The sequence below is a fragment of the Salmo trutta genome, chromosome 7 (assembly GCF_901001165.1).
Source record: "Salmo trutta chromosome 7, fSalTru1.1, whole genome shotgun sequence".
NCBI classification, from domain to species: domain Eukaryota; kingdom Metazoa; phylum Chordata; class Actinopteri; order Salmoniformes; family Salmonidae; genus Salmo; species Salmo trutta.
In genome coordinates, this window is record NC_042963.1 from 54,358,324 (window position 1) to 54,381,033 (window position 22,710).

Sequence of the window (22,710 nt, forward strand, 5' to 3'; positions counted from 1 at the left end):
GCGATGAGTTCTAACTCTGCGATGAGTCCTAACTCTGCAATGAGTCCTAACTCTGCGATGAGTCCTAACTCTGCGATGAGTCGAGTCCTAACTCTGCGATGAGTCCTAACTCTGCGATGAGTTCCAACTCTGCGATGAGTCCTAACTCTGCGATGAGTCGAGTCCTAACTCTGCGATGAGTCTTAACTCTGCAATGAGTCCTAACTCTGCAATGAGTCCTAACTCTGCAATGAGTCCTAACTCTGCGATGAGTCCTAACTCTGCGATGAGTCCTAACTCTGCGATGAGTCCTAACTCTGCGATGAGTTCTAACTCTGCGATGAGTCCTAACTCTGCAATGAGTCCTAACTCTGCAATGAGTCCTAACTCTGCAATGAGTTCTAACTCTGCAATGAGTCCTAACTCTGCGATGAGTCCTAACTCTGAGTCGTGAACTGGATCATGGCTGTTCAGATGGAGTGAGCGCTGACTCCCAGGCCGCATATTTCTGTGGAGCTTCCCTGTAGGACACTAGGGGATCACTGAAGACTAGCAATGTTGAGGCCCTCTGCTCAACTTGGAGCTAAAAGGTATACATCAAGTCCCGGTAGGACTTATAGGAACCCTAGAGCGTCCCTTTAGAACCACATGTTCATCCTGAGTAGTCTTCTGGATCGAGTTTACTGGAGTTGGGGTTTAGTTATGGAGTAGTCTTCTGAATCGAGTTTACTGGAGTTGGGGTTTAGTTATGGAGTAGTCTTCTGGATCGAGTTTACTGGAGTTGGGGTTTAGCTATGGAGTAGTCTTCTGGATCGAGTTTACCGGAGTAGGGGTTTAGCTATGGAATAAGCGCTATGGAGGTGTGGTTCCCTCTAGACAGGGTTGAGGGACTGGGTAATAACTGATTAAATGTAAAATATTGTCATCAGATTACAGGAATTTTATAAAAACGTAATGATTATGACTAGTTGGATTACTTTCACATTGCGAAAGGAAAAGAAGCCAGAAATAAAATACATTATGACACCGTTCTCAATTCAGCGTTGATAAAAATACGCAAGTCTGACCACATTCTAGAACCCCCTATGATGGCACAGCAGCATATGATGGATTCATTCTGTCTTCTTCTTTCCTTCTTAAAGGGAAAGTAATCCAAAAGTAATCAGATTATGTTACTGAGTTTGGGGTAATCCAAAAGTTACGTTACTGATCGGCTATGAAAAGCCAACTGACATTTACTCCTGAGGTGCTGACCTGTTTGCACCCTCGACAACCACTGTAATTATTATTATTTGACCCTGCTGGTCATCTATGAACATTTGAACATCTTGGCCATGTTCTGTTATAATCTCCACCCGGCACAGCCAGAAGAGGACTGACCACCCCTCATAGCCTGGTTCCTCTCTAGGTTTCTTCCTAGGTTCTGACCTTTCTAGGGAGTTTTTCCTAGCCAACGTGCTTCTACACCTGCATTGCTTGCTGTTTGGGGTTTTTAGGCTGGGTTTCTGTACAGCACTTTGTGACATCAGCTGATGTAAGAAGGGCTTTATAAATACATTTGATTTGATACAATTTTGGACAGGTAACTAGTAACGGATTACATTTAGAAAGTAACCTATCCAACCCTGTCTCTAGAGCCCGAGGGCATCACTGGGAGACTTACTGTTAAAACCCTTCGATCCAATAGGAGCTTAAAGGTGCTGCTAGGTGACCTAAACTGCTTAACACCCCGGCCATCCTACAATCTAAGCTTGCTGGCCTCAATCTCACACAAATTATCAATGAACCTACCAGGTACAACCCCAAATCCGTAAACACAGGCACCCTCAGGGGTGAGAGATCATCCAAACTAACTCGCCCTCCGAATACACCTCTGCTGTTTTCAACCAAGTTCTCAGTGATCATTGCCTGCATCCGTAATGGGTCTGCGGTCAAACGACCACCCCTCATCACTGTCAAACGCTCCCTAAAACACTTCTGCGAGCAGGCCTTTCTAATCGACCTGGCCCGGGTATCCTGGAAGCATATTGACCTCATCCCGTCAGTAGATGATGCCTGGTTATTCTTTAAAAGTGCCTTCCTCACCATCTTAAATAAGCATGCTCCATAAAAAAAATTAGAACCAGGAACAGATATAGCCCTTGGTTCTCTCCAGACCTGACTGCCCTCGACCAGCACAAAAACATCCTGTGGCGTTCTGCATTAGCATCGAATAGCCCCCGCGATATGCAACTTCTCAGGGAAGTTAGGAACCAATATACACAGGCAGTTAGGAAAGCAAAGGCTGGCTTTTTCAAACAGAAATTTGCATCCTGTAGTAGAAACTCAAAAAACTTCTGGGACACTGTAAAGTCCATGGAGAATAAGAGCACCTCCTCCCAGCTGCCCACTGCACTGAGGCTAGGAAACACTGTCACTACCGATAAATCCACAATAATTGAGAATTTCAATAAGCATTTCTCTACGGCTGACCATGCTTTCCACCTGGCTACCCCTAACCTGGTCAACAGCCCTGTGCTCCCCACAGCAACTCGCCCAAACCTCCCCCACTTCTCCTTCACCCAAATCCAGATAACTGATGTTCTGAAAGAGCTGCAAAATCTGGACCCCTACAAATCAGCCGGGCTAGACAATCTGGACCCTCTCTTTCTAAAATTATCTGCCGAAATTGTTGCAACCTTTATTACTAGCCTGTTCAACCTCTCTTTCGTATCGTCTGAGATTCCCAAAGATTGGAAAGCTGCCGCGGTCATCCCCCTCTTCAAAGGGGGAGACACTCTAGACCCGAACTGCTACAGACCTATATCTATTCTACCCTGCCTTTCTAAGGTCTTTGAAAGCCAAGTTAACAGATTACCGACCATTTCGAATCCCACCGTACCTTCTCCGCTATGCAATCTGGTTTCAGAGCTGGTCATGGGTGCACCTCAGCCACGCTCAAGGTCCTAAACGATATCATATCCACCATAGATAAGAGACATTACTGTGCAGCCATATTCATCGACCTGGCTAAGGCTTTCGACTCTGTCAATCACAACATTCTTATTGGCAGACTCGACAGCCTTGGTTTCTGAAATGATTGCCTCGCCTGGTTCACCAACTACTTCTCTGATAGAGTTCAGTATGTCAAATCGGAGGGCCTGTTGTCCGAACCTCTGACAGTCTCTATGGGGGTGCCACAGGGTTCAATTTTCGGGCCGACTCTCTTCTCTGTATACATGATGTCAGCTGGTCCTATTGTGGCAGGGCTCAAATGCAGTGTAAATGTTTTTTGGGGGGATTCAGTTCATTTGCATGGCAAAGAGGGACTTTGCAATTAATTGCAATTCATCTGATCACTCTTCATAACATTCTGGAGTATATGCAAATTGCCATCATACAAACTGAGGCAGCAGACTTTGTGAAAATTAATATTTGTGTCATTCTCAAAACCTTTGGCCACAACTGTATGCACTGTATGTAATGATGTTTGTGTATGTATGTATGTATGTATGTATGTATGTATGTATGTATGTATGTATGTATGTATGTATGTATGTATGTATGTATGTATGTATGTATGTATATATATATATATATATATGTATGTGTGTGTGTATATATATATATATATAATAAGGCCTCATATCATACGAGTTTATTACAGTTACAAAAATACAATTATTTTTGTAGCTTTGTGAGTTGTACATTATCTGAAATAAAAGTGTAGTTCAACCCAAGACTAATGAGATCTTACATTTGTCCTTATTCAGAGAGTTGGATGACAGATCGTTCTCATCTAAATCAATTGCAAACAATCATGTGAGTTTAAACGCAATAATTTTTTAATTACAACAAAATGAGGAAATCACAAACCTAAAGAAATGTTATGTTGAATGTATGTGGTAACGTTTTAGTGTTTATGTATTAGCCACATTAACATTGCTACTATTACACAGCCCTATATGTAATCATTTGGATCATTAGCTTATATAGCGTAGGCGTATTATAGAAAATCATCCTCTGTTGTCATCGTCTCACTATTATCAAATGGAACACATTTCACTTCCTGTTTCATCGTTAATCATCAACAAAAGCACCACATTTTTAAAACCACTAATCAGTAGATTGACATTAACACTGGTTTGTAAGACCTTTTTAGGATTTGTCTCACTGCATGACTATAGTAAGACTTCACACAAAGATGGAGGACTCCATTAGCTTCAATGTTTGCAGATCTGTAGGGGTGGAAGCAATATGGTGGAAGCACTACAACAATACTGCTTCTACGTATATAGATGCTTCAGATCTGACAACCTTGAAGTAGTTAAGGGCCAAGGGGAAGGGGGTAGGGAGAAAATTAGGACCAGGTATGACCCATCTGTAGTATGCATCAGCCACAGCCTCCATCTTCTTCCTCCCCCTCAAGTTCAGGGCTGCCGATCTGCACCTGCCTAGCCAGGAACATTCCATCTTCCCAGCGGGGTGGTGGTGATGATGATCCCCGCTGCACGTCTCTCTCCAATAGAAGAGGCTCCCCACTCTCTGACGTGGTCTTCTCTAAAGAGTTAGACGCTGTGGTGTCTAACCCTTGGATCTGTGGCTGAAACCTTAGCTTGGCTGGGTCAGGAAAAACAGGGAAATCAAACCTAACTAAAAGTGTTGTGTAATTAAAAAAGCCCCAAGTTCCAAGCACCCAAGTGGATTTTAGATGTAATGGGCATTGATCATTTTAAAAACATTTCGGCATAAAGCCTTCATCAGGGTTTTACTGTGGCCTAGCTTGGTTAGGTCAGGTCAACATAACAGCACACATGGAATCAGATTAATTCAACATAATTGAAATCATTTTTCAGTTTAGTAGATGACGGTCTGTTTTGTAATGTTGTCAAAACACGATAATTTCCGAAGCCATTTCAGATCAGAAAAGCGGGGGGGGGGGGGGGGGGGGGAGATCCAGAACAGAGGCTTACCCATAACCACCCTGAGGGAGGGCAACGTCAAGTGATGTCATAATGCTTCTTTCAACCTCCATCGGAAATAAGTGCTGTAATGTTTTCCTGAGTTGTCTCAAAATGTGGTTCTGGGTGCTGAGATTGTTTATTGTGTTGTCCTCTCTGGGTTCTGAGTTCACTTCACCCGTACACTTTAATATGTCTAGAAAAACAATACAAACTCAAATCTAGAAGGAAGCCTGAGAATGTTTTGATTACTTTATCTCAGTTTGATTTTTGAAATGCTACAAAGCTAAACTGACAATTATACTGTACTAGTCCAGTTGTGGAAGTTTTGAGTACCGGTATGCCCCTGTTCTGGAGGACATAAGCACATGGATTTTTGGCACACACATTAATCCCAGCAGTGGACATTCAGTCAGCAGATCCAATGGTTAAGGTAGAGTTAATGTTAAGGTATGGTTAGGGTTAGGCATAGCCAGGGTCAGAAAACTGCTATCTGAAACCATTCCAAATCTACCAGCTGTATATACAGTACCAGTCAAGTTTGGACACACCTACTCATTACAGGGTTTTTCTTTGTTTTTTTAAAACTATTTTCTACATTGTATAATAATAGTGAAGACATCAAAACTATGAAATAACACATATGAAATAATGTAGTAACCAAAAAAAGTGTTAAACTAATCCAAATATATGTTATATTTGAGATTCTTCAAAGTAGCCACCCTTTGCCTTGATGACAGCTTTGCACACTCTTGGCATTCTCTCAACCAGTTTCATGAGGTAGTCACCTGGATGCATTTAAATTAACAGGTGTGCCTTGTTAAAAGTTAATTTGTGGAATTTCTTTCCTTAATGCGTTTGAGCCAATCAGTTGTGTTGTGACAAGGTATGGGTGGTATACAGAAGATAGCCCTATTTGGTAAAAGACCAAGTCCATATTATGGCAAGAACAGCTCAAATAAGCAAAGAGAAACGACAGTCCATCATTACTTCAAGACATGAAGGTCAGTCAATATGAAATATTTCATGAACAAAGTTTCTTCAAGTGCAGTCACAAAAACCATCAAGCGCCATGATGAAACTGGCTCTCATGAGGACCGCCACAGGAAAGGAAGACCCAGAGTTACCTCTGCTGCAGAGGATAAGTTCATTAGAGTTACCAGCCTCATGAGGACCGCCACAGGAAAGGAAGACCCAGAGTTACCTCTGCTGCAGAGGATAAGTTCATTAGAGTTACCAGCCTCATGAGGACCACCACAGGAACGGAAGACCCAGAGTTACCTCTGCTGCAGAGGATAAGTTCATTAGAGTTACCAGTCTCTGATCAGTTGATGTTGAGATGTGTCTGTTACTTGAACGCTGTGAAGCATTTATTTGGGCTGCAATGTTCAGAGGAGACTGTGTGAATCAGGCCTTCATTCTCTAATTCCTGCAAAGAAACCACTACTAAAGGACACCAATAAGAAAAAGAGACTTGCCTGGGCCAAAAAACACGAGCAATGGACATTAGACTTATGGAAATATGTCCTTTGATCTGATGAGTCCAAATTTGAGATGTTTGGTTCCAACCGCCGTGTCTTTGTGAGACGCAGAGTAGGTGAACGGGTGATCTCCGCATGTGTGGTTCCCACCGTGAAGCATGGAGGAGGAGGTGTGGGGGTGCTTTGCTGGTGACACTGTCTGTGATTTATTTAGAATTCAAGGCACACTTAACCAGCATGGCTACCACAGCATTCTGCAGCAATACACCATCCCATCTGGTTTATGCTTAGTGCGACTATTTGACCAAGAAGGAGAGTGATGGAGTGCTACCTCAGATGACCTGGCCTCCACAATCACCCAACCTCAACCCAATTGAGATGGTTTGAGATGAGTTGGACCACAGAGTGAAGGAAAAGCAGCCAACAAGTCCTCAGCATATGTGGGAACTCCTTCAAGACTGTTGTAAAAGCATTCCAGGTGAAACTGGTTGAGAGAATGCCAAGAGAGTGCAAAGCTGTAATCAAAGCAAAGGGTGGCTACTTTGAAGAATCTCAAATATAAAATATATTTTGATTTGTTTTACACTTTTTTGGTTACTACATGATTCCATATGTGTTATTTCATAGTTTTGGTGTCTTCACTATTATTCTACAATGTAGAAAATAGTAAAACAAATAAAGAAAAACCCTTGAATGAGTAGGTGTGTACAAACTTTTGACTGGTACTGTACACTGCCACTACCCACTGAGATCTAAGACTTCCACACACAAATCAGAAGCCTAGATAGATTTCTAATGGGACTGATTCATTCACATCGTTCACCTTTCTGGAGGTTTTCATTTCTCTCTTTCAGATTGCTGATTTCCACAGTCATCGCTGACATCTGGTATGGAGGGAAATGGTTGATTTTTAAGCTGAACTGAAGGTTGAATCTACAGATCCTTTCATTTGACCAGACTTTCTACACTCTTAGAAAAAAGGGTTTCAAAATGGTTCTCCCAATAGGAGAACCCTATTTGATTCCAGGTAGAACCATTTTCGGAACCAAAAGTGGTTCTTCAAAGGTTTCTCCTATGGATACAGCCGAATAACCCTTTTAAATTCTAGATAGCACCTCCTAAGAGTGTGTGGCAAAGGAACCATCACGCCGTGCGCTTAGTTAGATTTTTCAAATGTCGGATTTTTGTTGGGGGTCTGACGAGAAATGTGTCCCAATTTGAGGCATGTTTTGTAAGGCTACAAACATTACTCTGTAGCATCATCTCATGGAGAGAACTCCTTGTCCAGTGCTCTTCTACTCTGAGTGGGAGTTTGTTAGTCAGTCAGATGTGGTCAGAGTCCCAAATGGCACCCTATTCCCTATATGGTGCACCTATGGGGCTCTGGTCAAAAGTAGTGCATTATAGAGGGAAAAGGGGGCCATTGGGGAAGCACATGTGGTCAGTATCTGTGCCTCTGACCAGGTCAGCCAGTTTCCTCAAATAGGATTATTCATCCCAGTATAACAAGCGTAATGTGAGATTATTATTGTGCTGCATTTCACAGAGGAGTGATTATGGACTCTCTCTCTCTCTCTCTCTCTCTCTCTCTCTCTCTCTCTCTCTCTCTCTCTCTCTCTCTCTCTCTCTGCCCTCCACCTCTCTCTCTCTCTCTCTTTGCATTTCACAGAGGAGTGATTATGGAGTCAGACACACCCAATCCCCCTCCCTTCCCTCCACCTCTCTGTCTCCCTTCTCTCCACCTCTCTCTCCCTTCCCTCTACCTCTCTCTCTCTCTCCCTTTACTCCAACTCTCCCTTTACTCCAACTCTCTCTCTCTCCCTTCCCTCCACCTCTCCACCCTTCACCTCTCTCTCTCTGCCCTTCACCTCTCTCTCACTCTGTGCCCTTCACCTCTCTTTCTCTCTCCTCCACCTCTCTCTCTCTCTCTGCCCTCCACTCTCTCTCTGCCCTTCACCCCTCTCTCTCTGCCCTTCACCTCTCTCTCTCTGCCCTCCACCTCTCTCTCTCTGCCCTCCACCTCTCTCTCTCTGCCCTCCACCTCTCTCTCTCTGCCCTCCACTCTCTCTCTCTCTCTCTGCCCTCCACTCTCTCTCTCTCTCTCTCTCTGCCCTCCATTCTCTCTCTCTGCCCTTCACCTCTCTTTCTCTCTCTCTGCCCTCCATCTCTCTCTCTGTCCTCCACCTCTCTCTCTCTCTCTGCCCTCCACTCTCTCTGCCCTCCACTCTCTCTCTCTCCCCTCCACTCTCTCTCTCTCCCCTCCACTCTCTCTCTGCCCTCCACTCTCTCTATCTACCCTCTACTCTCTCTCTACCCTCCACTCTCTCTCTACCCTCCACTCTCTCTCTCTGCCCTCTACTCTCTCTCTCTCTCTCTCTGCCCTTCACCTCTCTCTCTCTGCCCTCCATCTCTCTCTGCCCTCCATCTCTCTCTGCCCTCCACGTCTCTCTCTCTCTCTGCCCTCCACCTCTCTCTCTCTCTGCCCTCCACCTCTCTCTCTTTCTGCCCTCCACCTCTCTCTCTCTCTGCCCTCCACCTCTCTCTCTCTTTCTGTCCTCCACCTCTCTCTCTCTCTCTGCCCTCCACCTCTCTCTCTCTGCCCTCCACCTCTCTCTCTCTTTCTGTCCTCCACCTCTCTCTCTCTCTGCCCTCCACCTCTCTCTCTTTCTGCCCTCCACCTCTCTCTCTCTCTTTCTGCCCTCCACCTCTCTCTCTCTCTTTCTGCCCTCCATCTCTCTCTCTCTCTCTCTCTCTTTCAGCCCTCCACCTCTCTCTCTTTCTGCCCTCCAGCTCTCTCTCTCTCTCTGCCCTCCACCTCTCTCTCTGCCCTCCTTCTCTCTGGCCTCCACCTCTCCCTCTCCCGTCTCCCTTCCCTCCACCTCCCTCTCTCTCTCTCTCTCCCTTCCCCTCTCTCTCTCCACCTCTCTCTCTCTCTCCTCACACCCTCCCTCTCTTCCCTCATTCTCCCCTCCCCTACACCTTCCGGATCCCCTCCATCTTCTATCTCTCCCATCCCTCTCCCAACTCCACCTCTCCTCCCTTCCTCTTTTTCCCTCCCCTCCCCCTCCCCCTCCCCCTCACCTGCATTTCTGTTTGATTAAGACAGAAGCCAGGGTTAACTAAGTCTGCACATATGTGTGTGTTTACGCCTTGAGAAGAACTAGGGAGACGTCAGTGTGTCATTTCATTTCAGTGTGTAAGCAGCTACATGCAATATCATGCTGTCATTAATGAGAGTAGTTTCTGCATGTTGAGTCCAGATGCTAATTTATCACTCAGTTAGTATAGTAAACACCCGGGCGTGGCATTATTAAGGCCTGCCATATAAAGGCTTTACAGGGTCATTCATTAAGCTTTCATAAACACTACATAAATGCAGTCATACTACATGTTTGAAGGATTTCTTACCGCGTGAGTCTTGCTGTGGAGTTCCTCCCTAAGGCGAGTCAGCTCCTCCTCCACCTCCCTCTCTGGGTCGTCCTCCTCTTCCTGCTCCTCAGACACAGGCCCCAGTCCCGCAAACTGCTGCTTCCTCATCAGCTCCTTCTCTCTCTTCCTCTGGCTGTGTAATGTGTCAAGGGAGTTCTGATTGAGAGAAAGAGGAGAGAGACTGAAGCAAGACACTCACATACATGCTACATATACCTGCTACATATACCTGCTACATATACGTGCTACATGTACCTACTACATATACCTGCTACATATACCTGCTACATATACATGCTACATATACCTACTACATATACCTACTACATATAGATGCTACATATACCTGCTACATATACCTGCTACATATACCTGCTACATATACCTGCTACATATACCTGCTACATATAGATGCTACATATACCTGCTACATATACCTGCTACATATAGATGCTACATATACCTGCTACATATACCTGCTACATATACCTGCTACATATACCTGCTACATATACCTGCTAGATATACCTGCTACATATACCTGCTACATATAGATGCTACATATACCTGCTACATATACCTGCTACATATAGATGCGACATATACCTGCTACATATACCTGCTACATATAGATGCTACATATACCTGCTACATATACCTGCTACATATACCTACTACATATACCTACTACATATAGATGCTACATATACCTGCTAGATATACCTGCTACATATACCTGCTACATATACCTACTACATATACCTGCTACATATACCTGCTACATATACTTGTTACATATACCTGCTACATATACATGCTACATATACCTGCTACATACACCTACTACATACACCTACTACAAATACCTACAAATACGTACTACAAATACTTGCTACATATACCTGCTACATATACATGCTACATATACCTACTACATATACCTGCTAGATATACCTGCTAGATATACCTACTACATATACCTGCTACATATACCTACTACATATACCTGCTACATATACCTGCTACATATACCTGCTACATATACCTGCTAGATATACCTGCTACATATACCTGCTAGATATAGATGCTACATATACCTGCTACATATACCTGCTACATATACCTGCTAGATATACCTGCTAGATATACCTGCTACATATACCTGCTAGATATAGATGCTACATATACCTGCTACATATACCTGCTACATATACCTGCTACATATACCTGCTAGATATACCTGCTACATATACCTGCTAGATATAGATGCTACATATACCTGCTACATAAACCTGCTAGATATAGATGCTACATATACCTGCTACATATACCTGCTACATATACATGCTACATATACCTGCTACATACACCTACTACATACACCTACTACAAATACCTACTACATATACCTACAAATACGTACTACAAATACTTGCTACATATACCTGCTACATATACCTACTACATATACCTGCTAGATATACCTGCTAGATATACCTACTACATATACCTGCTACATATACCTACTACATATACATGCTACATATACCTGCTACATATACCTGCTACATATACCTGCTACATATACCTGCTAGATATACCTGCTACATATACCTGCTAGATATAGATGCTAAATATACCTGCTACATATACCTGCTACATATACCTGCTACATATACCTGCTAGATATAGATGCTACATATACCTGCTACATATACCTGCTACATATACATGCTACATTTACCTACTACATATACCTACTACATATAGATGCTACATATACCTGCTACATATACCTGCTACATATACCTGCTACATATACCTGCTACATATACCTGCTAGATATACCTGCTACATATAGATGCTACATATACCTGCTACATATACCTGCTACATATACCTGCTACATATAGATGCTACATATACCTGCTACATATACCTGCTACATATAGATGCTACATATACCTGCTACATATACCTGCTACATATACCTGCTACATATACCTGCTAGATATACCTGCTACATATACCTGCTACATATAGATGCTACATATACCTGCTACATATACCTGCTACATATACCTGCTACATATAGATGCTACATATACCTGCTACATATACCTGCTACATATAGATGCTACATATACCTGCTATATATAGATGCTACATATACCTGCTACATATACCTGCTACATATACCTACTACATATACCTACTACATATAGATGCTACATATACCTACTACATATACCTACTACATATAGATGCTACATATACCTGCTACATATAGATGCTACATATACCTGCTACATATACCTGCTACATATACCTACTACATATACCTACTACATATAGATGCTACATATACCTGCTAGATATACCTGCTACATATACCTGCTACATATACCTACTACATATACCTGCTACATATACCTGCTACATATACTTGTTACATATACCTGCTACATATACATGCTACATATACCTGCTACATACACCTACTACATACACCTACTACAAATACCTACTACATATACCTACAAATACGTACTACAAATACTTGCTACATATACCTGCTACATATACCTGCTACATATACCTGCTACATATACATGCTACATATACCTACTACATATACCTGCTAGATATACCTGCTAGATATACCTACTACATATACCTGCTACATATACCTACTACATATACATGCTACATATACCTGCTACATATACCTGCTACATATACCTGCTACTTATACCTGCTAGATATACCTGCTACATATACCTGCTAGATATAGATGCTACATATACCTGCTACATATACCTGCTACATATACCTGCTACATATTCCTGCTAGATATACCTGCTAGATATACCTGCTACATATACCTGCTACATATACCTGCTACATATACCTGCTACATATACCTGCTACATGTACCTACTACATATACCTGCTACATATAGATGCTACATATACCTGCTACATATACCTACTAGATATACCTGCTACATATACCTGCTAGATATAGATGCTACATATACCTGCTAGATATAGATGCTACATATACCTGCTAGATATACCTGCTACATATACCTGCTACATATACCTGCTACATATACCTGCTAGATATACCTGCTACATATACCTGCTACATATACCTGCTAGATATAGATGCTACATATACCTACTACATATACCAGCTAGATACAGTTGAAGTCGGAGGTTTACATACACCTTAGCCAAATACATTTAAACTCAGTTTTTTACAATTCCTAACATTTAATCCTAGTAAAAATTCCCTGTTTTAGGTCAGTTAGGATCACCACTTTATTTTAAGAATGTGAAATGTCAGAATAATAGTAGAGATAATGATTTATTTCAGCTTTTATTTCTTTCATCACATTCCCAGTGGGTCAGAAGTTTACATACACTCAATAAATATTTGGTAGCATTTCCTTTAAATTGTTTAACTTGGGTCAAACATTTCAGGTAGCCTTCCACAAGCTTCCCACAATAAATTGGGTGAATTTTGGCCCATTCCTCCTGACAGAGCTGGTGTAACTGAGTCAGGTTTGTAGGCCTCCTTCTTCGCACACACCTTTTCAGTTCTGCCCACAAATGTTCTATATAATTGAGGTCAGGGCTTTGTGATGGCCACTCCAATACCTTGACGTCATTTTCCTTAAGCCATTTTGCCACAACGTTGGAAGTATGCTTGGGGTCATTGTCCATTTGGAAGACCCATTTGCAACCAAGCTTTAAGTTCCTGACTGATGTCTTGAGATGTTGCTTCAATATATCCACATAATTTTTTGTCCTCATGATGCCATCTATTTTGTGAAGTGCACCAGTCCCTCCTGCAGCAAAGCACCCCCACAACATGATGCTGCCACTCCCGTGCTTCACGGTTGGGATGGTGTTCTTCGGCTTGCAAGCCTCCCCCTTTTTCCTCCGAACATAACGATGGTCATTATGGCCAAAAAGTTATATTTTTGTTTCATCAGACCAGAGGACATTTCTCCAAAAAGTACGATCTTTGTCCCCATGTGCAGTTGCAAACTGTAATCTGGCTTTTTATGGCGGTTTTGGAGCAGTGGCTTCTTCCTTACTGAGCGGCCTTTCAGGTTATGTCCATATAAGACTTGTTTTACTGTGGATATAGATACTTTTGTACCTGTTTCCTCCAGCATCTTCACAAGGTCCTTTGCTGTCATTCTGGGATTGATTTGCACTTTTCGCAGCAAAGTACGTTTATCTCTAGGAGACAGAATGCGTCTCCTTCATGAGCGGTATGACGGCTGCGTGGTCCCATGGTGTTTATAGCTGCGTACTATTGTTTATACAGATGAATGTGGTACCTTCAGGCGTTTGGAAATTGCTCCCAAGGATGAACCAGACTTGTGGAGGTCTACAATTTTTTTCTGAGGTCTTGGCTGATTACTTTTGATTTTCCCATGATGTCAAGCAAAGAGGCACTGAGTTTGAAGGTAGGCCTTGAAATACATCCACAGGTACACCTCCAATTGACTCAAATGATGTCAGTTAGCCTATCAGAAGCTTCTAAAGCCATGACATAATTTTCTGGAATTTTCAAAGCTGTTTAAAGGCACAGTCAACTTAGTGTATGTAAACTTTTGACCCAATGGAACTGTGATACAGTGAATTATAAGTGAGATAATCTGTCTGTAAAAAATTGTTGGAAAAATTACTTGTGTCATGCACAAAGTAGATGTCTTAACCGACTTGCCAAAACTATAGTTTGTTAACAAGAAATTTGTGGAGTGGTTGAAAAACGAGTTTTAATGACTCCAACCTAAGTGTATGTAAACTTCCAACTTCAACTGTATATATATATATATATATATACCTGCTACATATACACTACCATTCAAAAGTTTGGGGTCACTTAGAAATGTCCTTGTTTTTGTGCTGTTCTGTGAAGAGGTACAGGTACACAGCGTTGTGCGAGATCTTCAGTTTTTTGGCAATTTCTCGCATGAAATAGCCTTCATTTCTCAGAACAAGAATAGACTGACGGGTTTCAGAAGAAAGGTCTTTGTTTCTGGCCATTTCGAGCCTGTAATCGAACCCACAAATGCCGATGCTCCAGATACTCAACTAGTCTAAAGAAGGCCAGTTTTATTGCTTCTTTAATCAGCACCACAGTTTTCAGCTGTACTAATATAATTGCAAAAGGGATTTATAATGATCAATTATCCTTTTAAAATGATAAACTTGGATTAGCTAACACAACGTGCCATTGGAACACAGGAGTGATGGTTGCTGATAATGGGCCTCTGTACGCCTATGTAGATATTCCATTAAAGATCAGCCGTTTCCAGCTACAATAGTCATTTACAACATTAATAATGTCTACACTGTATTTTTTATCCATTTTATGTTATTTTAATGGACACCAGGATTAACTAAGTTTCTTGGCCCAAGCACACAAGGAATGGACATTAGACTGTGGAAATTTGTCCTTTGGTCTGATGAGTCCAAATTGGAGATTTTTGGTTTCAACCGCTGTGTCTATGTGAGACGTGGTGTGGGTGAACGGATGATCTCTGCATGTGTTTTTCCCACCGTAAAGCATGGAGGAGGTGTGGGGATGCTTTGCTGGTGACACTGTCTGGGATTTATTTAGAATTCAAGGCACACTTAACCAGCATAGCTACCATAGCATTCTGCAGTGATACGCCATTTTTTTACATTTACATTTTAGTCATTTAGCAGACGCTCTTATCCAGAGCGACTTACAGTAGTGAATACATACATTTCATACATTTTTTTTCTCCTCGTACTGGTCCCCCGTGGGAATCGAACCCACAACCCTGGCGTTGCAAACGCCATGCTTTACCAACTGGTCTGGGCCATGCTCTACCTACTGGTCTGGGCTTAGTGGGACTATCATTTGTTTTTCAACAGGACAATGACCCAACACACCTCCAGGTTGTGTAAGGGCTATTTTAACAAGAAGGAGAGTGATGGAGTGCTGCATCAGATGACCTGGCCTCCACAATCCCCCGACTTCAAACAAATTGAGATGGTTTGGGATGAGTCGGACCGCAGAGTGAAGGAAAAGCAGCCAACAAGTGCTCAGCATATTTATTTATTCATTTTATTTTACCTTTTTTAAACTAGGCAAGTCAGTTAAGAACAAATTCTTATTTTCAATGATGGTCTAGGAACAGTGGGTTAACTGCCTTGTTCAGGGGCAGAATAACAGATTTTTACGTTGTCACCTTGGGGATTCAATTTTGCAACCTTTCGGTTACTAGTCCAACGCTCTAACCACTAGGCTACCTGCCACCCCAGGTGGGGACTCCTTCAAGACTGTTGGAAAACCATTCCAGGTGAAGCTGGTTGAGAGAATGCCAAGTGTGTGCAAAGCTGTCATCAAGGCAAAGGGTGGCTACTTTGAAGAATCTCACTTTTTTGGTTACTACATGATTCCATATTTGTTATTTCATAGTTTTGATATCTTCACTATTATTCTACAATGTAGAAAATAGTAAAAATAAAGTAATAGGTAGGTATTCTAAAACTTTTGACCGGTAGTGTACAGTCGTGGCCATAGTTTTGAGAATGACACAAATATTAATTTTCACAAAGTCTGCTGCCTCAGTTTGTATGATGGCAATTTACATATACTCCAGAAAGTAGCCTTCATTTCTCAGAACAAGAATAGACTCAGTTGGTAGAGCATGGTGTGTGCAACGCCAGGGTTGTGGGTTCGATTCCCACAGGTGGCAAGTACAAAAACAAAATAAATAAATAAATAAATAAATGCATGAAATGTATGCATTCGCTACTGTAAGTCGCTCTGGATAAGAGCGTCTGCTAAATGACTAAAATGTAAATGTAAGGTTATGAAGAGTGATCAGATGAATTGCAATTAATTGCAAAGTCCCTCTTTGCCATGAAAATGAACTGAATCCCCCAAAAACATTTCCACTGCATTTCAGCTCTGCCACAAAAGGACCAGCTGACATCATGTCAGTGATTCTCTCGTTAACACAGGTGTGAGTGTTGATGAGGATAAGGCTGGAGATCACTCTGTCATGCTGATTGAGTTCAAATAACAGACTGGAAGCTTCAAAAGGAGGGTGGTGCTTGGAATCATTGTTCTTCCTCTGTCAATCATGGTTACCTGCAAGGAAACATGTGCCGTCATCATTGCTTTGCACAAAAAGGGCTTCACAGGCAAGGATATTGCTGCCAGTAAGATTGCACCTAAATCAAGCATTTATCGGATCATCAAGAACTTCAAGGAGAGCAGTTCAATTGTTGTGAAGAAGGCTTCAGGGCGCCCAAGAAAGTCCAGCAAGCGCCAGGACCATCTCCTAAAGTTGATTCAGATGCGGGATCGGGGCACCACCAGTACAGAGCTTGCTCAGGAATGGCAGCAGGCAGGTGTGAGTGCATCTGTACGCACAGTGAGGCGAAGACTTTTGGAGGATGGCCTGGTGTCAAGAAGGGCAGCAAAGAAGCCACTTCTCTCCAGGAAAAACATCAGGGACAGACTGATATTCTGCAAAAGGTACAGGGATTGGACTGCTGAGGACTGGGGTAAAGTCATTTGCTCTGATGAATCCCTTTTCCGATTGTTTGGGGCATCTGGAAAAAAGCTTGTCCGGAGAAGACAAGCTGAGCGCTACCATCAGTCCTGTGTCATGCCAACAGTAAAGCATCCTGAGACCATTCATGTGTGGGGTTGCTTCTCAACCAAGGGAGTGTGCTCACTCACAATTTTGCCTAAGAACACAACCATGAATAAAGAATGGTACCAACGCATCCTCCGAGAGCAACTTCTCCCAACCATCCAGGAACAGTTTGGTGATGAACAATACATTTTCCAGCATGATGGAGCACCTTGTCATAAGGCAAAAGTGATAAGTGGCTCGGGGAACAAAACATCTATATTTTGGGTCCATGGCCAGGAAACTCCCCAGACCTTAATCCCATTGAGAACGTGTGGTCAATCCTCAAGAGGCGGGTGGACAAACAAAAACCCACAAATTCTGACAAACTCCAAGCATTGATTATGCAAGAATGGGCTGCCATCAGTCAGGATGTGGCCCAGAAGTTAATTGACAGCATGCCAGGGCGGATTGCAGAGGTCTTGAAAAAGAAGGGTCAACACTGCAAATATTGACTCTTTGCATCAACTTCATGTAATGGTCAATAAAAGCCTTTGACACTTATGAAATGCTTGTAATTATACTTCAGTATTCCATAATAACATCTGACAAAAATATCTAAAGACACTGAAGCAGCAAACTTTGTGAAAATTCATATTATTGTCATTCTCAAAGCTTTTGGCCACGACTGTATACCTATTGCAAAAACCTACTACATATACACTACTGTTAATGGCCTCAACTGAACTTCAGTATCTGTTCTGATCCTTCCCAGCTTTCATATTGGCTCAACCCCTCTCCACTCTCACTTACAAGAAACACATCTGAGCTTACCTTGATGACCTTCGACTTCGGTGCCCAGTCTTGCAGACCTCCTCCTCCTCCTCCTCCTCCTGCTGATCTGCCATAGACCTGACCCAACTGCTCACGCTCCTTAAATAGACTCTTCAGCTGGTCATCCAAACAATAACGTAAATATCAAATAATACACCAAAGAGAGGAGTTTCTATAAGTATACCTGTTCTGTTCTAACAGTCTACTGTACCTGTTCTGTTCTAACAGTCTACTGTACCTGTTCTAACAGTCTACTGTACCTGTTCTGTTCTAACAGTCTACTGTACCTGTTCTGTTCTAACAGTCTACTGTACCTGTTCTAACAGTCTACTGTACCTGTTCTGTTCTAACAGTCTACTGTACCTGTTCTGTTCTAACAGTCTACTGTACCTGTTCTAACAGTCTACTGTACCTGTTTTGTTCTAACAGTCTACTGTACCTGTTCTAATAGTCTACTGTACCTGTTCTAACAAACAGTCTACTGTACCTGTTCTAACAGTCTACTGTACCTGTTATGTTCTAACAGTCTACTGTACCTGTTCTGTTCTAACAGTCTACTGTACCTGTTCTGTTCTAATAGTCTACTGTACCTGTTCTGTTCTAACAGTCTACTGTACCTGTTCTGTTCTAACAGTCTACTGTACCTGTTCTGTTCTAATAGTCTACTGTACCTGTTCTGTTCTAACAGTCTACTGTACCTGTTCTGTTCTAATAGTCTACTGTACCTGTTCTGTTCTAACAGTCTACAGTACCTGTTCTGTTCTAACAGTCTACTGTACCTGTTCTGTTCTAACAGTCTACTGTACCTGTTCTGTTCTAACAGTCTACTGTACCTGTTCTAACAGTCTACTGTACCTGTTCTAACAGTCTACTGTATCTGTTCTGTTCTAACAGTCTACTGTACCTGTTCTAACAGTCTACTGTACCTGTTCTAACAGTCTACTGTACCTGTACCTGCTCTAACAGTCTACTGTACCTGTTCTGTTCTAACAGTCTACTGTACCTGTTCTAATAGTCTACTGTACCTGTTCTAACAAACAGTCTACTGTACCTGTTCTAACAGTCTACTGTACCTGTTCTAACAAACAGTCTACTGTACCTGTTCTAACAGTCTACTGTACCTGTTCTGTTCTAACAGTCTACTGTACCTGTTCTGTTCTAACAGTCTACTGTACCTGTTCTGTCACCAGTCTTCTCTGTTGATCCTGGTTCACTATGTTATCCACACAAACCGTTTTCTCTTTCTTGCTGCCAGCAGCTGCTTTCTGTCCTGTAGCCTGTAGATAAGGAAAGGCATTACTCAAATTGTCTGGATAAACTGACTCTTTCCTCTACAGCTTTAATGAGACATGGTCCTGTTTTACCCTTGCCTGCTCACAGATATTTGTCATTTGGCATGGCGCAAAAAACAATCTGGGACCAAGTTAAAGGTCTCTAGTACTAGAGTCTGGAACACTCTCTATGTGTACAGTATACCTGATGGAACACTGTCTATGTGTATAGTCTACCTGATGGAACACTGTCTATGTGTATAGTCTACCTGATGGAACACTGTCTGTGTATATAGTCTACCTGATGGAACACTGTCTGTGTGTCTAGTCTAGCTGATGGAACACTGTCTATGTGTATAGTCTACCTGATGGAACACTGTCTATGTGTATAGTCTACCTGATGGAACACTGTCTATGTGTATAGTCTACCTGATGGAACACTGCTGTGTATAGTCTACCTGATGGAACACTGTCTGTGTGTATAGTCTACCTGATGGAACACTGTCTATGTGTATAGTCTACCTGATGGAACACTGTCTATGTGTATAGTCTACCTGATGGAACACTGTCTATGTGTATAGTCTACCTGATGGAACACTGCTGTGTATAGTCTACCTGATGGAACACTGCTGTGTATAGTCTACCTGATGGAACACTGTCTATGTGTATAGTCTACCTGATGGAACACTGTCTATGTGTATAGTCTACCCGATGGAACACTGCTGTGTATAGTCTACCTGATGGAACACTGTCTATGTGTATAGTCTACCTGATGGAACACTGCTGTGTATATAGTCTACCTGATGGAACACTGTCTATGTGTATAGTCTACCTGATGGAACACTGTCTATGTGTATAGTCTACCTGATGGAACACTGTCTATGTGTATAGTCTACCTGATGGAACACTGTCTATGTGTATAGTCTACCTGATGGAACACTGCTGTGTATATAGTCTACCTGATGGAACACTGTCTATGTGTATAGTCTACCTGATGGAACACTGTCTATGTGTATAGTCTACCTGATGGAACACTGTCTATGTGTATAGTCTACCTGATGGAACACTGTCTATGTGTATAGTCTACCTGATGGAACACTGTCTATGTGTATAGTCTACCTGATGGAACACTGTCTATGTGTATAGTCTACCTGATGTAGCTGGCGTAGAGTCTGTAGCCTCTGAACTGCCTGGTCTCTCTCCTGTTGCAGCTGATTGGCTCTCCTCCTGCTCTCTGTGAGCAAGACAAAGTGTGTGAGAGAGAGAGAGCGTGTTTGGAAGTTTAACGCTAAAGTGCAATGATTCCAGTGGCTTCTCCTGCTTTTCCCCATAGAAACACCTACCCTCTAGCTGAGACCTCAACGAGTCAGTGTGCTGCACTTTTTCTTGACCTCCATTACATTGACCTTCTCCACCGGTCTGCTCCTTTAGGTTAATCAACTGTGGCAATGAGAGAGAGAGAGAGAGAGAGAGAGAGCGGGAGGAGGAGAAAGAGAGAGAGAAAAAAGCAAAAGAGAGAGAGAGAAAGTGGGAGGTATCTTTCATAATGGACAAAACGTTAAAGATATACAGTAATTCCTTTGAAAAGTGATAAGAGCCCTCCAATACCTTCAACTCCAGTGTAGAAACCTTGATTTGTGCCTCTGTCTTCTCGGCATCTCTCAGTCTCTCCAGACTCCTCAGAGCATGTTCCCTGTAAACGGGACAATGATACGTCAGACTACATTCTCTCGTCATGGGTCATCTTTGGATTAGCTGTGAGAGATACTGTTCATTTCTAAATGTACATGTTACAGGTAAGGCTCACATACTTCTCCCTCAGCTGCTGCTCTCGCTCTGCCACTTCCAGCTCCAGCCTCTGAAGTTCACTATTTAGCTGTGACACCTCATGACAGTCAGGACGTGCAGAAGAGGGAAACACATGAACAAATTGACTGATTGTTTAATTGATTGATTAACTGACTACCCCACCTGTCCCCTGGCTGACTGTAACTCATGTTGCTGCTGCTCCTCCAGTTCAGTGTCTCTGTCCCTCAGCATGTCCCACACCTTTATGTAAAGCTGCCCCTCATCTGGGCCACGTCCACCTCCTCCAGAGACACCATCTACAGTGCCTTCGGAAAGTATTCAGACCCCTTGACTTTTTCCACACTTTGTTACGTTACAACCTTATTCTAAAATGGATTTGTTTTTCCCCCCCTCAATCTACACACAATAACCCATAATGACAAAGCAAAAACAAGGTTTTTCAGAACTTGTTGCTAATTTATTAAATATGAAAAAATTAAATATTACATTTACATAAGTACTCAGACCCTTTACTCAGTACTTTGTTGAATTACAGCCGAGTCTTCTTGGGTATGACGCTACAAGCTTGGCACACCACTATTTGGGGAGTTTCTCCCATTCTTCTCTGCAGATCCTCTCAAGCTCTGTCAGGTTGGATGGGGAGCGTCGCTACACAGCTATATTCAGGTCTCCAGAGAGGCTCTGGCTGGGCCACTCAAGGACATTCAGAGACTTGTCCCGAAGCCACTCTTGCGTTGTCTTGTCTATGTACTTAGGGTCGTTGTCTTGTTGGAAGGTGAACATTCGCAGATGTGTGCCTTTCCAAATCATGTCCAATAAATTGAATTTACCACAGGTGGACTACAATCAAGTTGTCGAAACATCTCAAGGATGAACAATAGAAACAGGATGCACCTAAGCTCAATTTTCAGTCTCATAGCAAAGCATCTGAATACTTGTGTAAATAAGGTGTAAAAATAAGGTATTTCTGTTTTTTATTTGTTAAAAATGTCTAAAAACCTGTTTTTGCTTTGTCATTATGGGGTATTGTGTGTAGATTGCTGAGGAAAATATGTTATTTAATCAATTTTAGAATAAGGCAGTAACGTAACAAAAATGTGGAAAAAGTAAAGGGGTCTGAATACTTAACGAATGCACTGTATAACTCTACCCTCACCTGGCCCCATCACCTCCTCCAGGGAGACCATCTGTAGCTCTACCCTCACCTGGCCCCATCACCTCCTCCAGGGAGACCATCTGTAGCTCTACCCTCACCTGGCCCCATCACCTCCTCCAGGGAGACCATCTGTAGCTCTACCCTCACCAGGCCCCCATCCACCTCCTC

At 42.5% G+C, this 22,710-nt stretch overlaps 1 protein-coding gene across 4 annotated transcripts in view; it reads right to left on the reverse strand.

The window, feature by feature from the left end:
• Positions 1–3,781: 3,781 nt before the first annotated feature.
• Positions 3,782–22,710, reverse strand: part of LOC115197695 (myosin heavy chain) — a 34,699-nt gene continuing 15,770 nt past the window's right edge. For 3 of the 4 annotated variants that reach the window (XM_029759459.1, XM_029759462.1, XM_029759461.1), the window contains 9 exons: positions 21,389–21,462; positions 21,186–21,270; positions 20,921–21,017; positions 20,729–20,811; positions 19,482–19,583; positions 18,307–18,423; positions 9,809–9,985; positions 7,224–7,284; positions 3,782–4,578 (listed from right to left, as the gene is read on the reverse strand). In XM_029759459.1, the coding sequence (XP_029615319.1) occupies positions 4,352–4,578; positions 7,224–7,284; positions 9,809–9,985; positions 18,307–18,423; positions 19,482–19,583; positions 20,729–20,811; positions 20,921–21,017; positions 21,186–21,270; positions 21,389–21,462 (1,023 nt within the window). In that variant the 3' untranslated portion in view covers positions 3,782–4,351. The remainder of the gene's footprint in view (positions 4,579–7,223; positions 7,285–9,808; positions 9,986–18,306; positions 18,424–19,481; positions 19,584–20,728; positions 20,812–20,920; positions 21,018–21,185; positions 21,271–21,388; positions 21,463–22,710) is intronic. The other variant, XM_029759463.1, reaches the window with a different exon arrangement.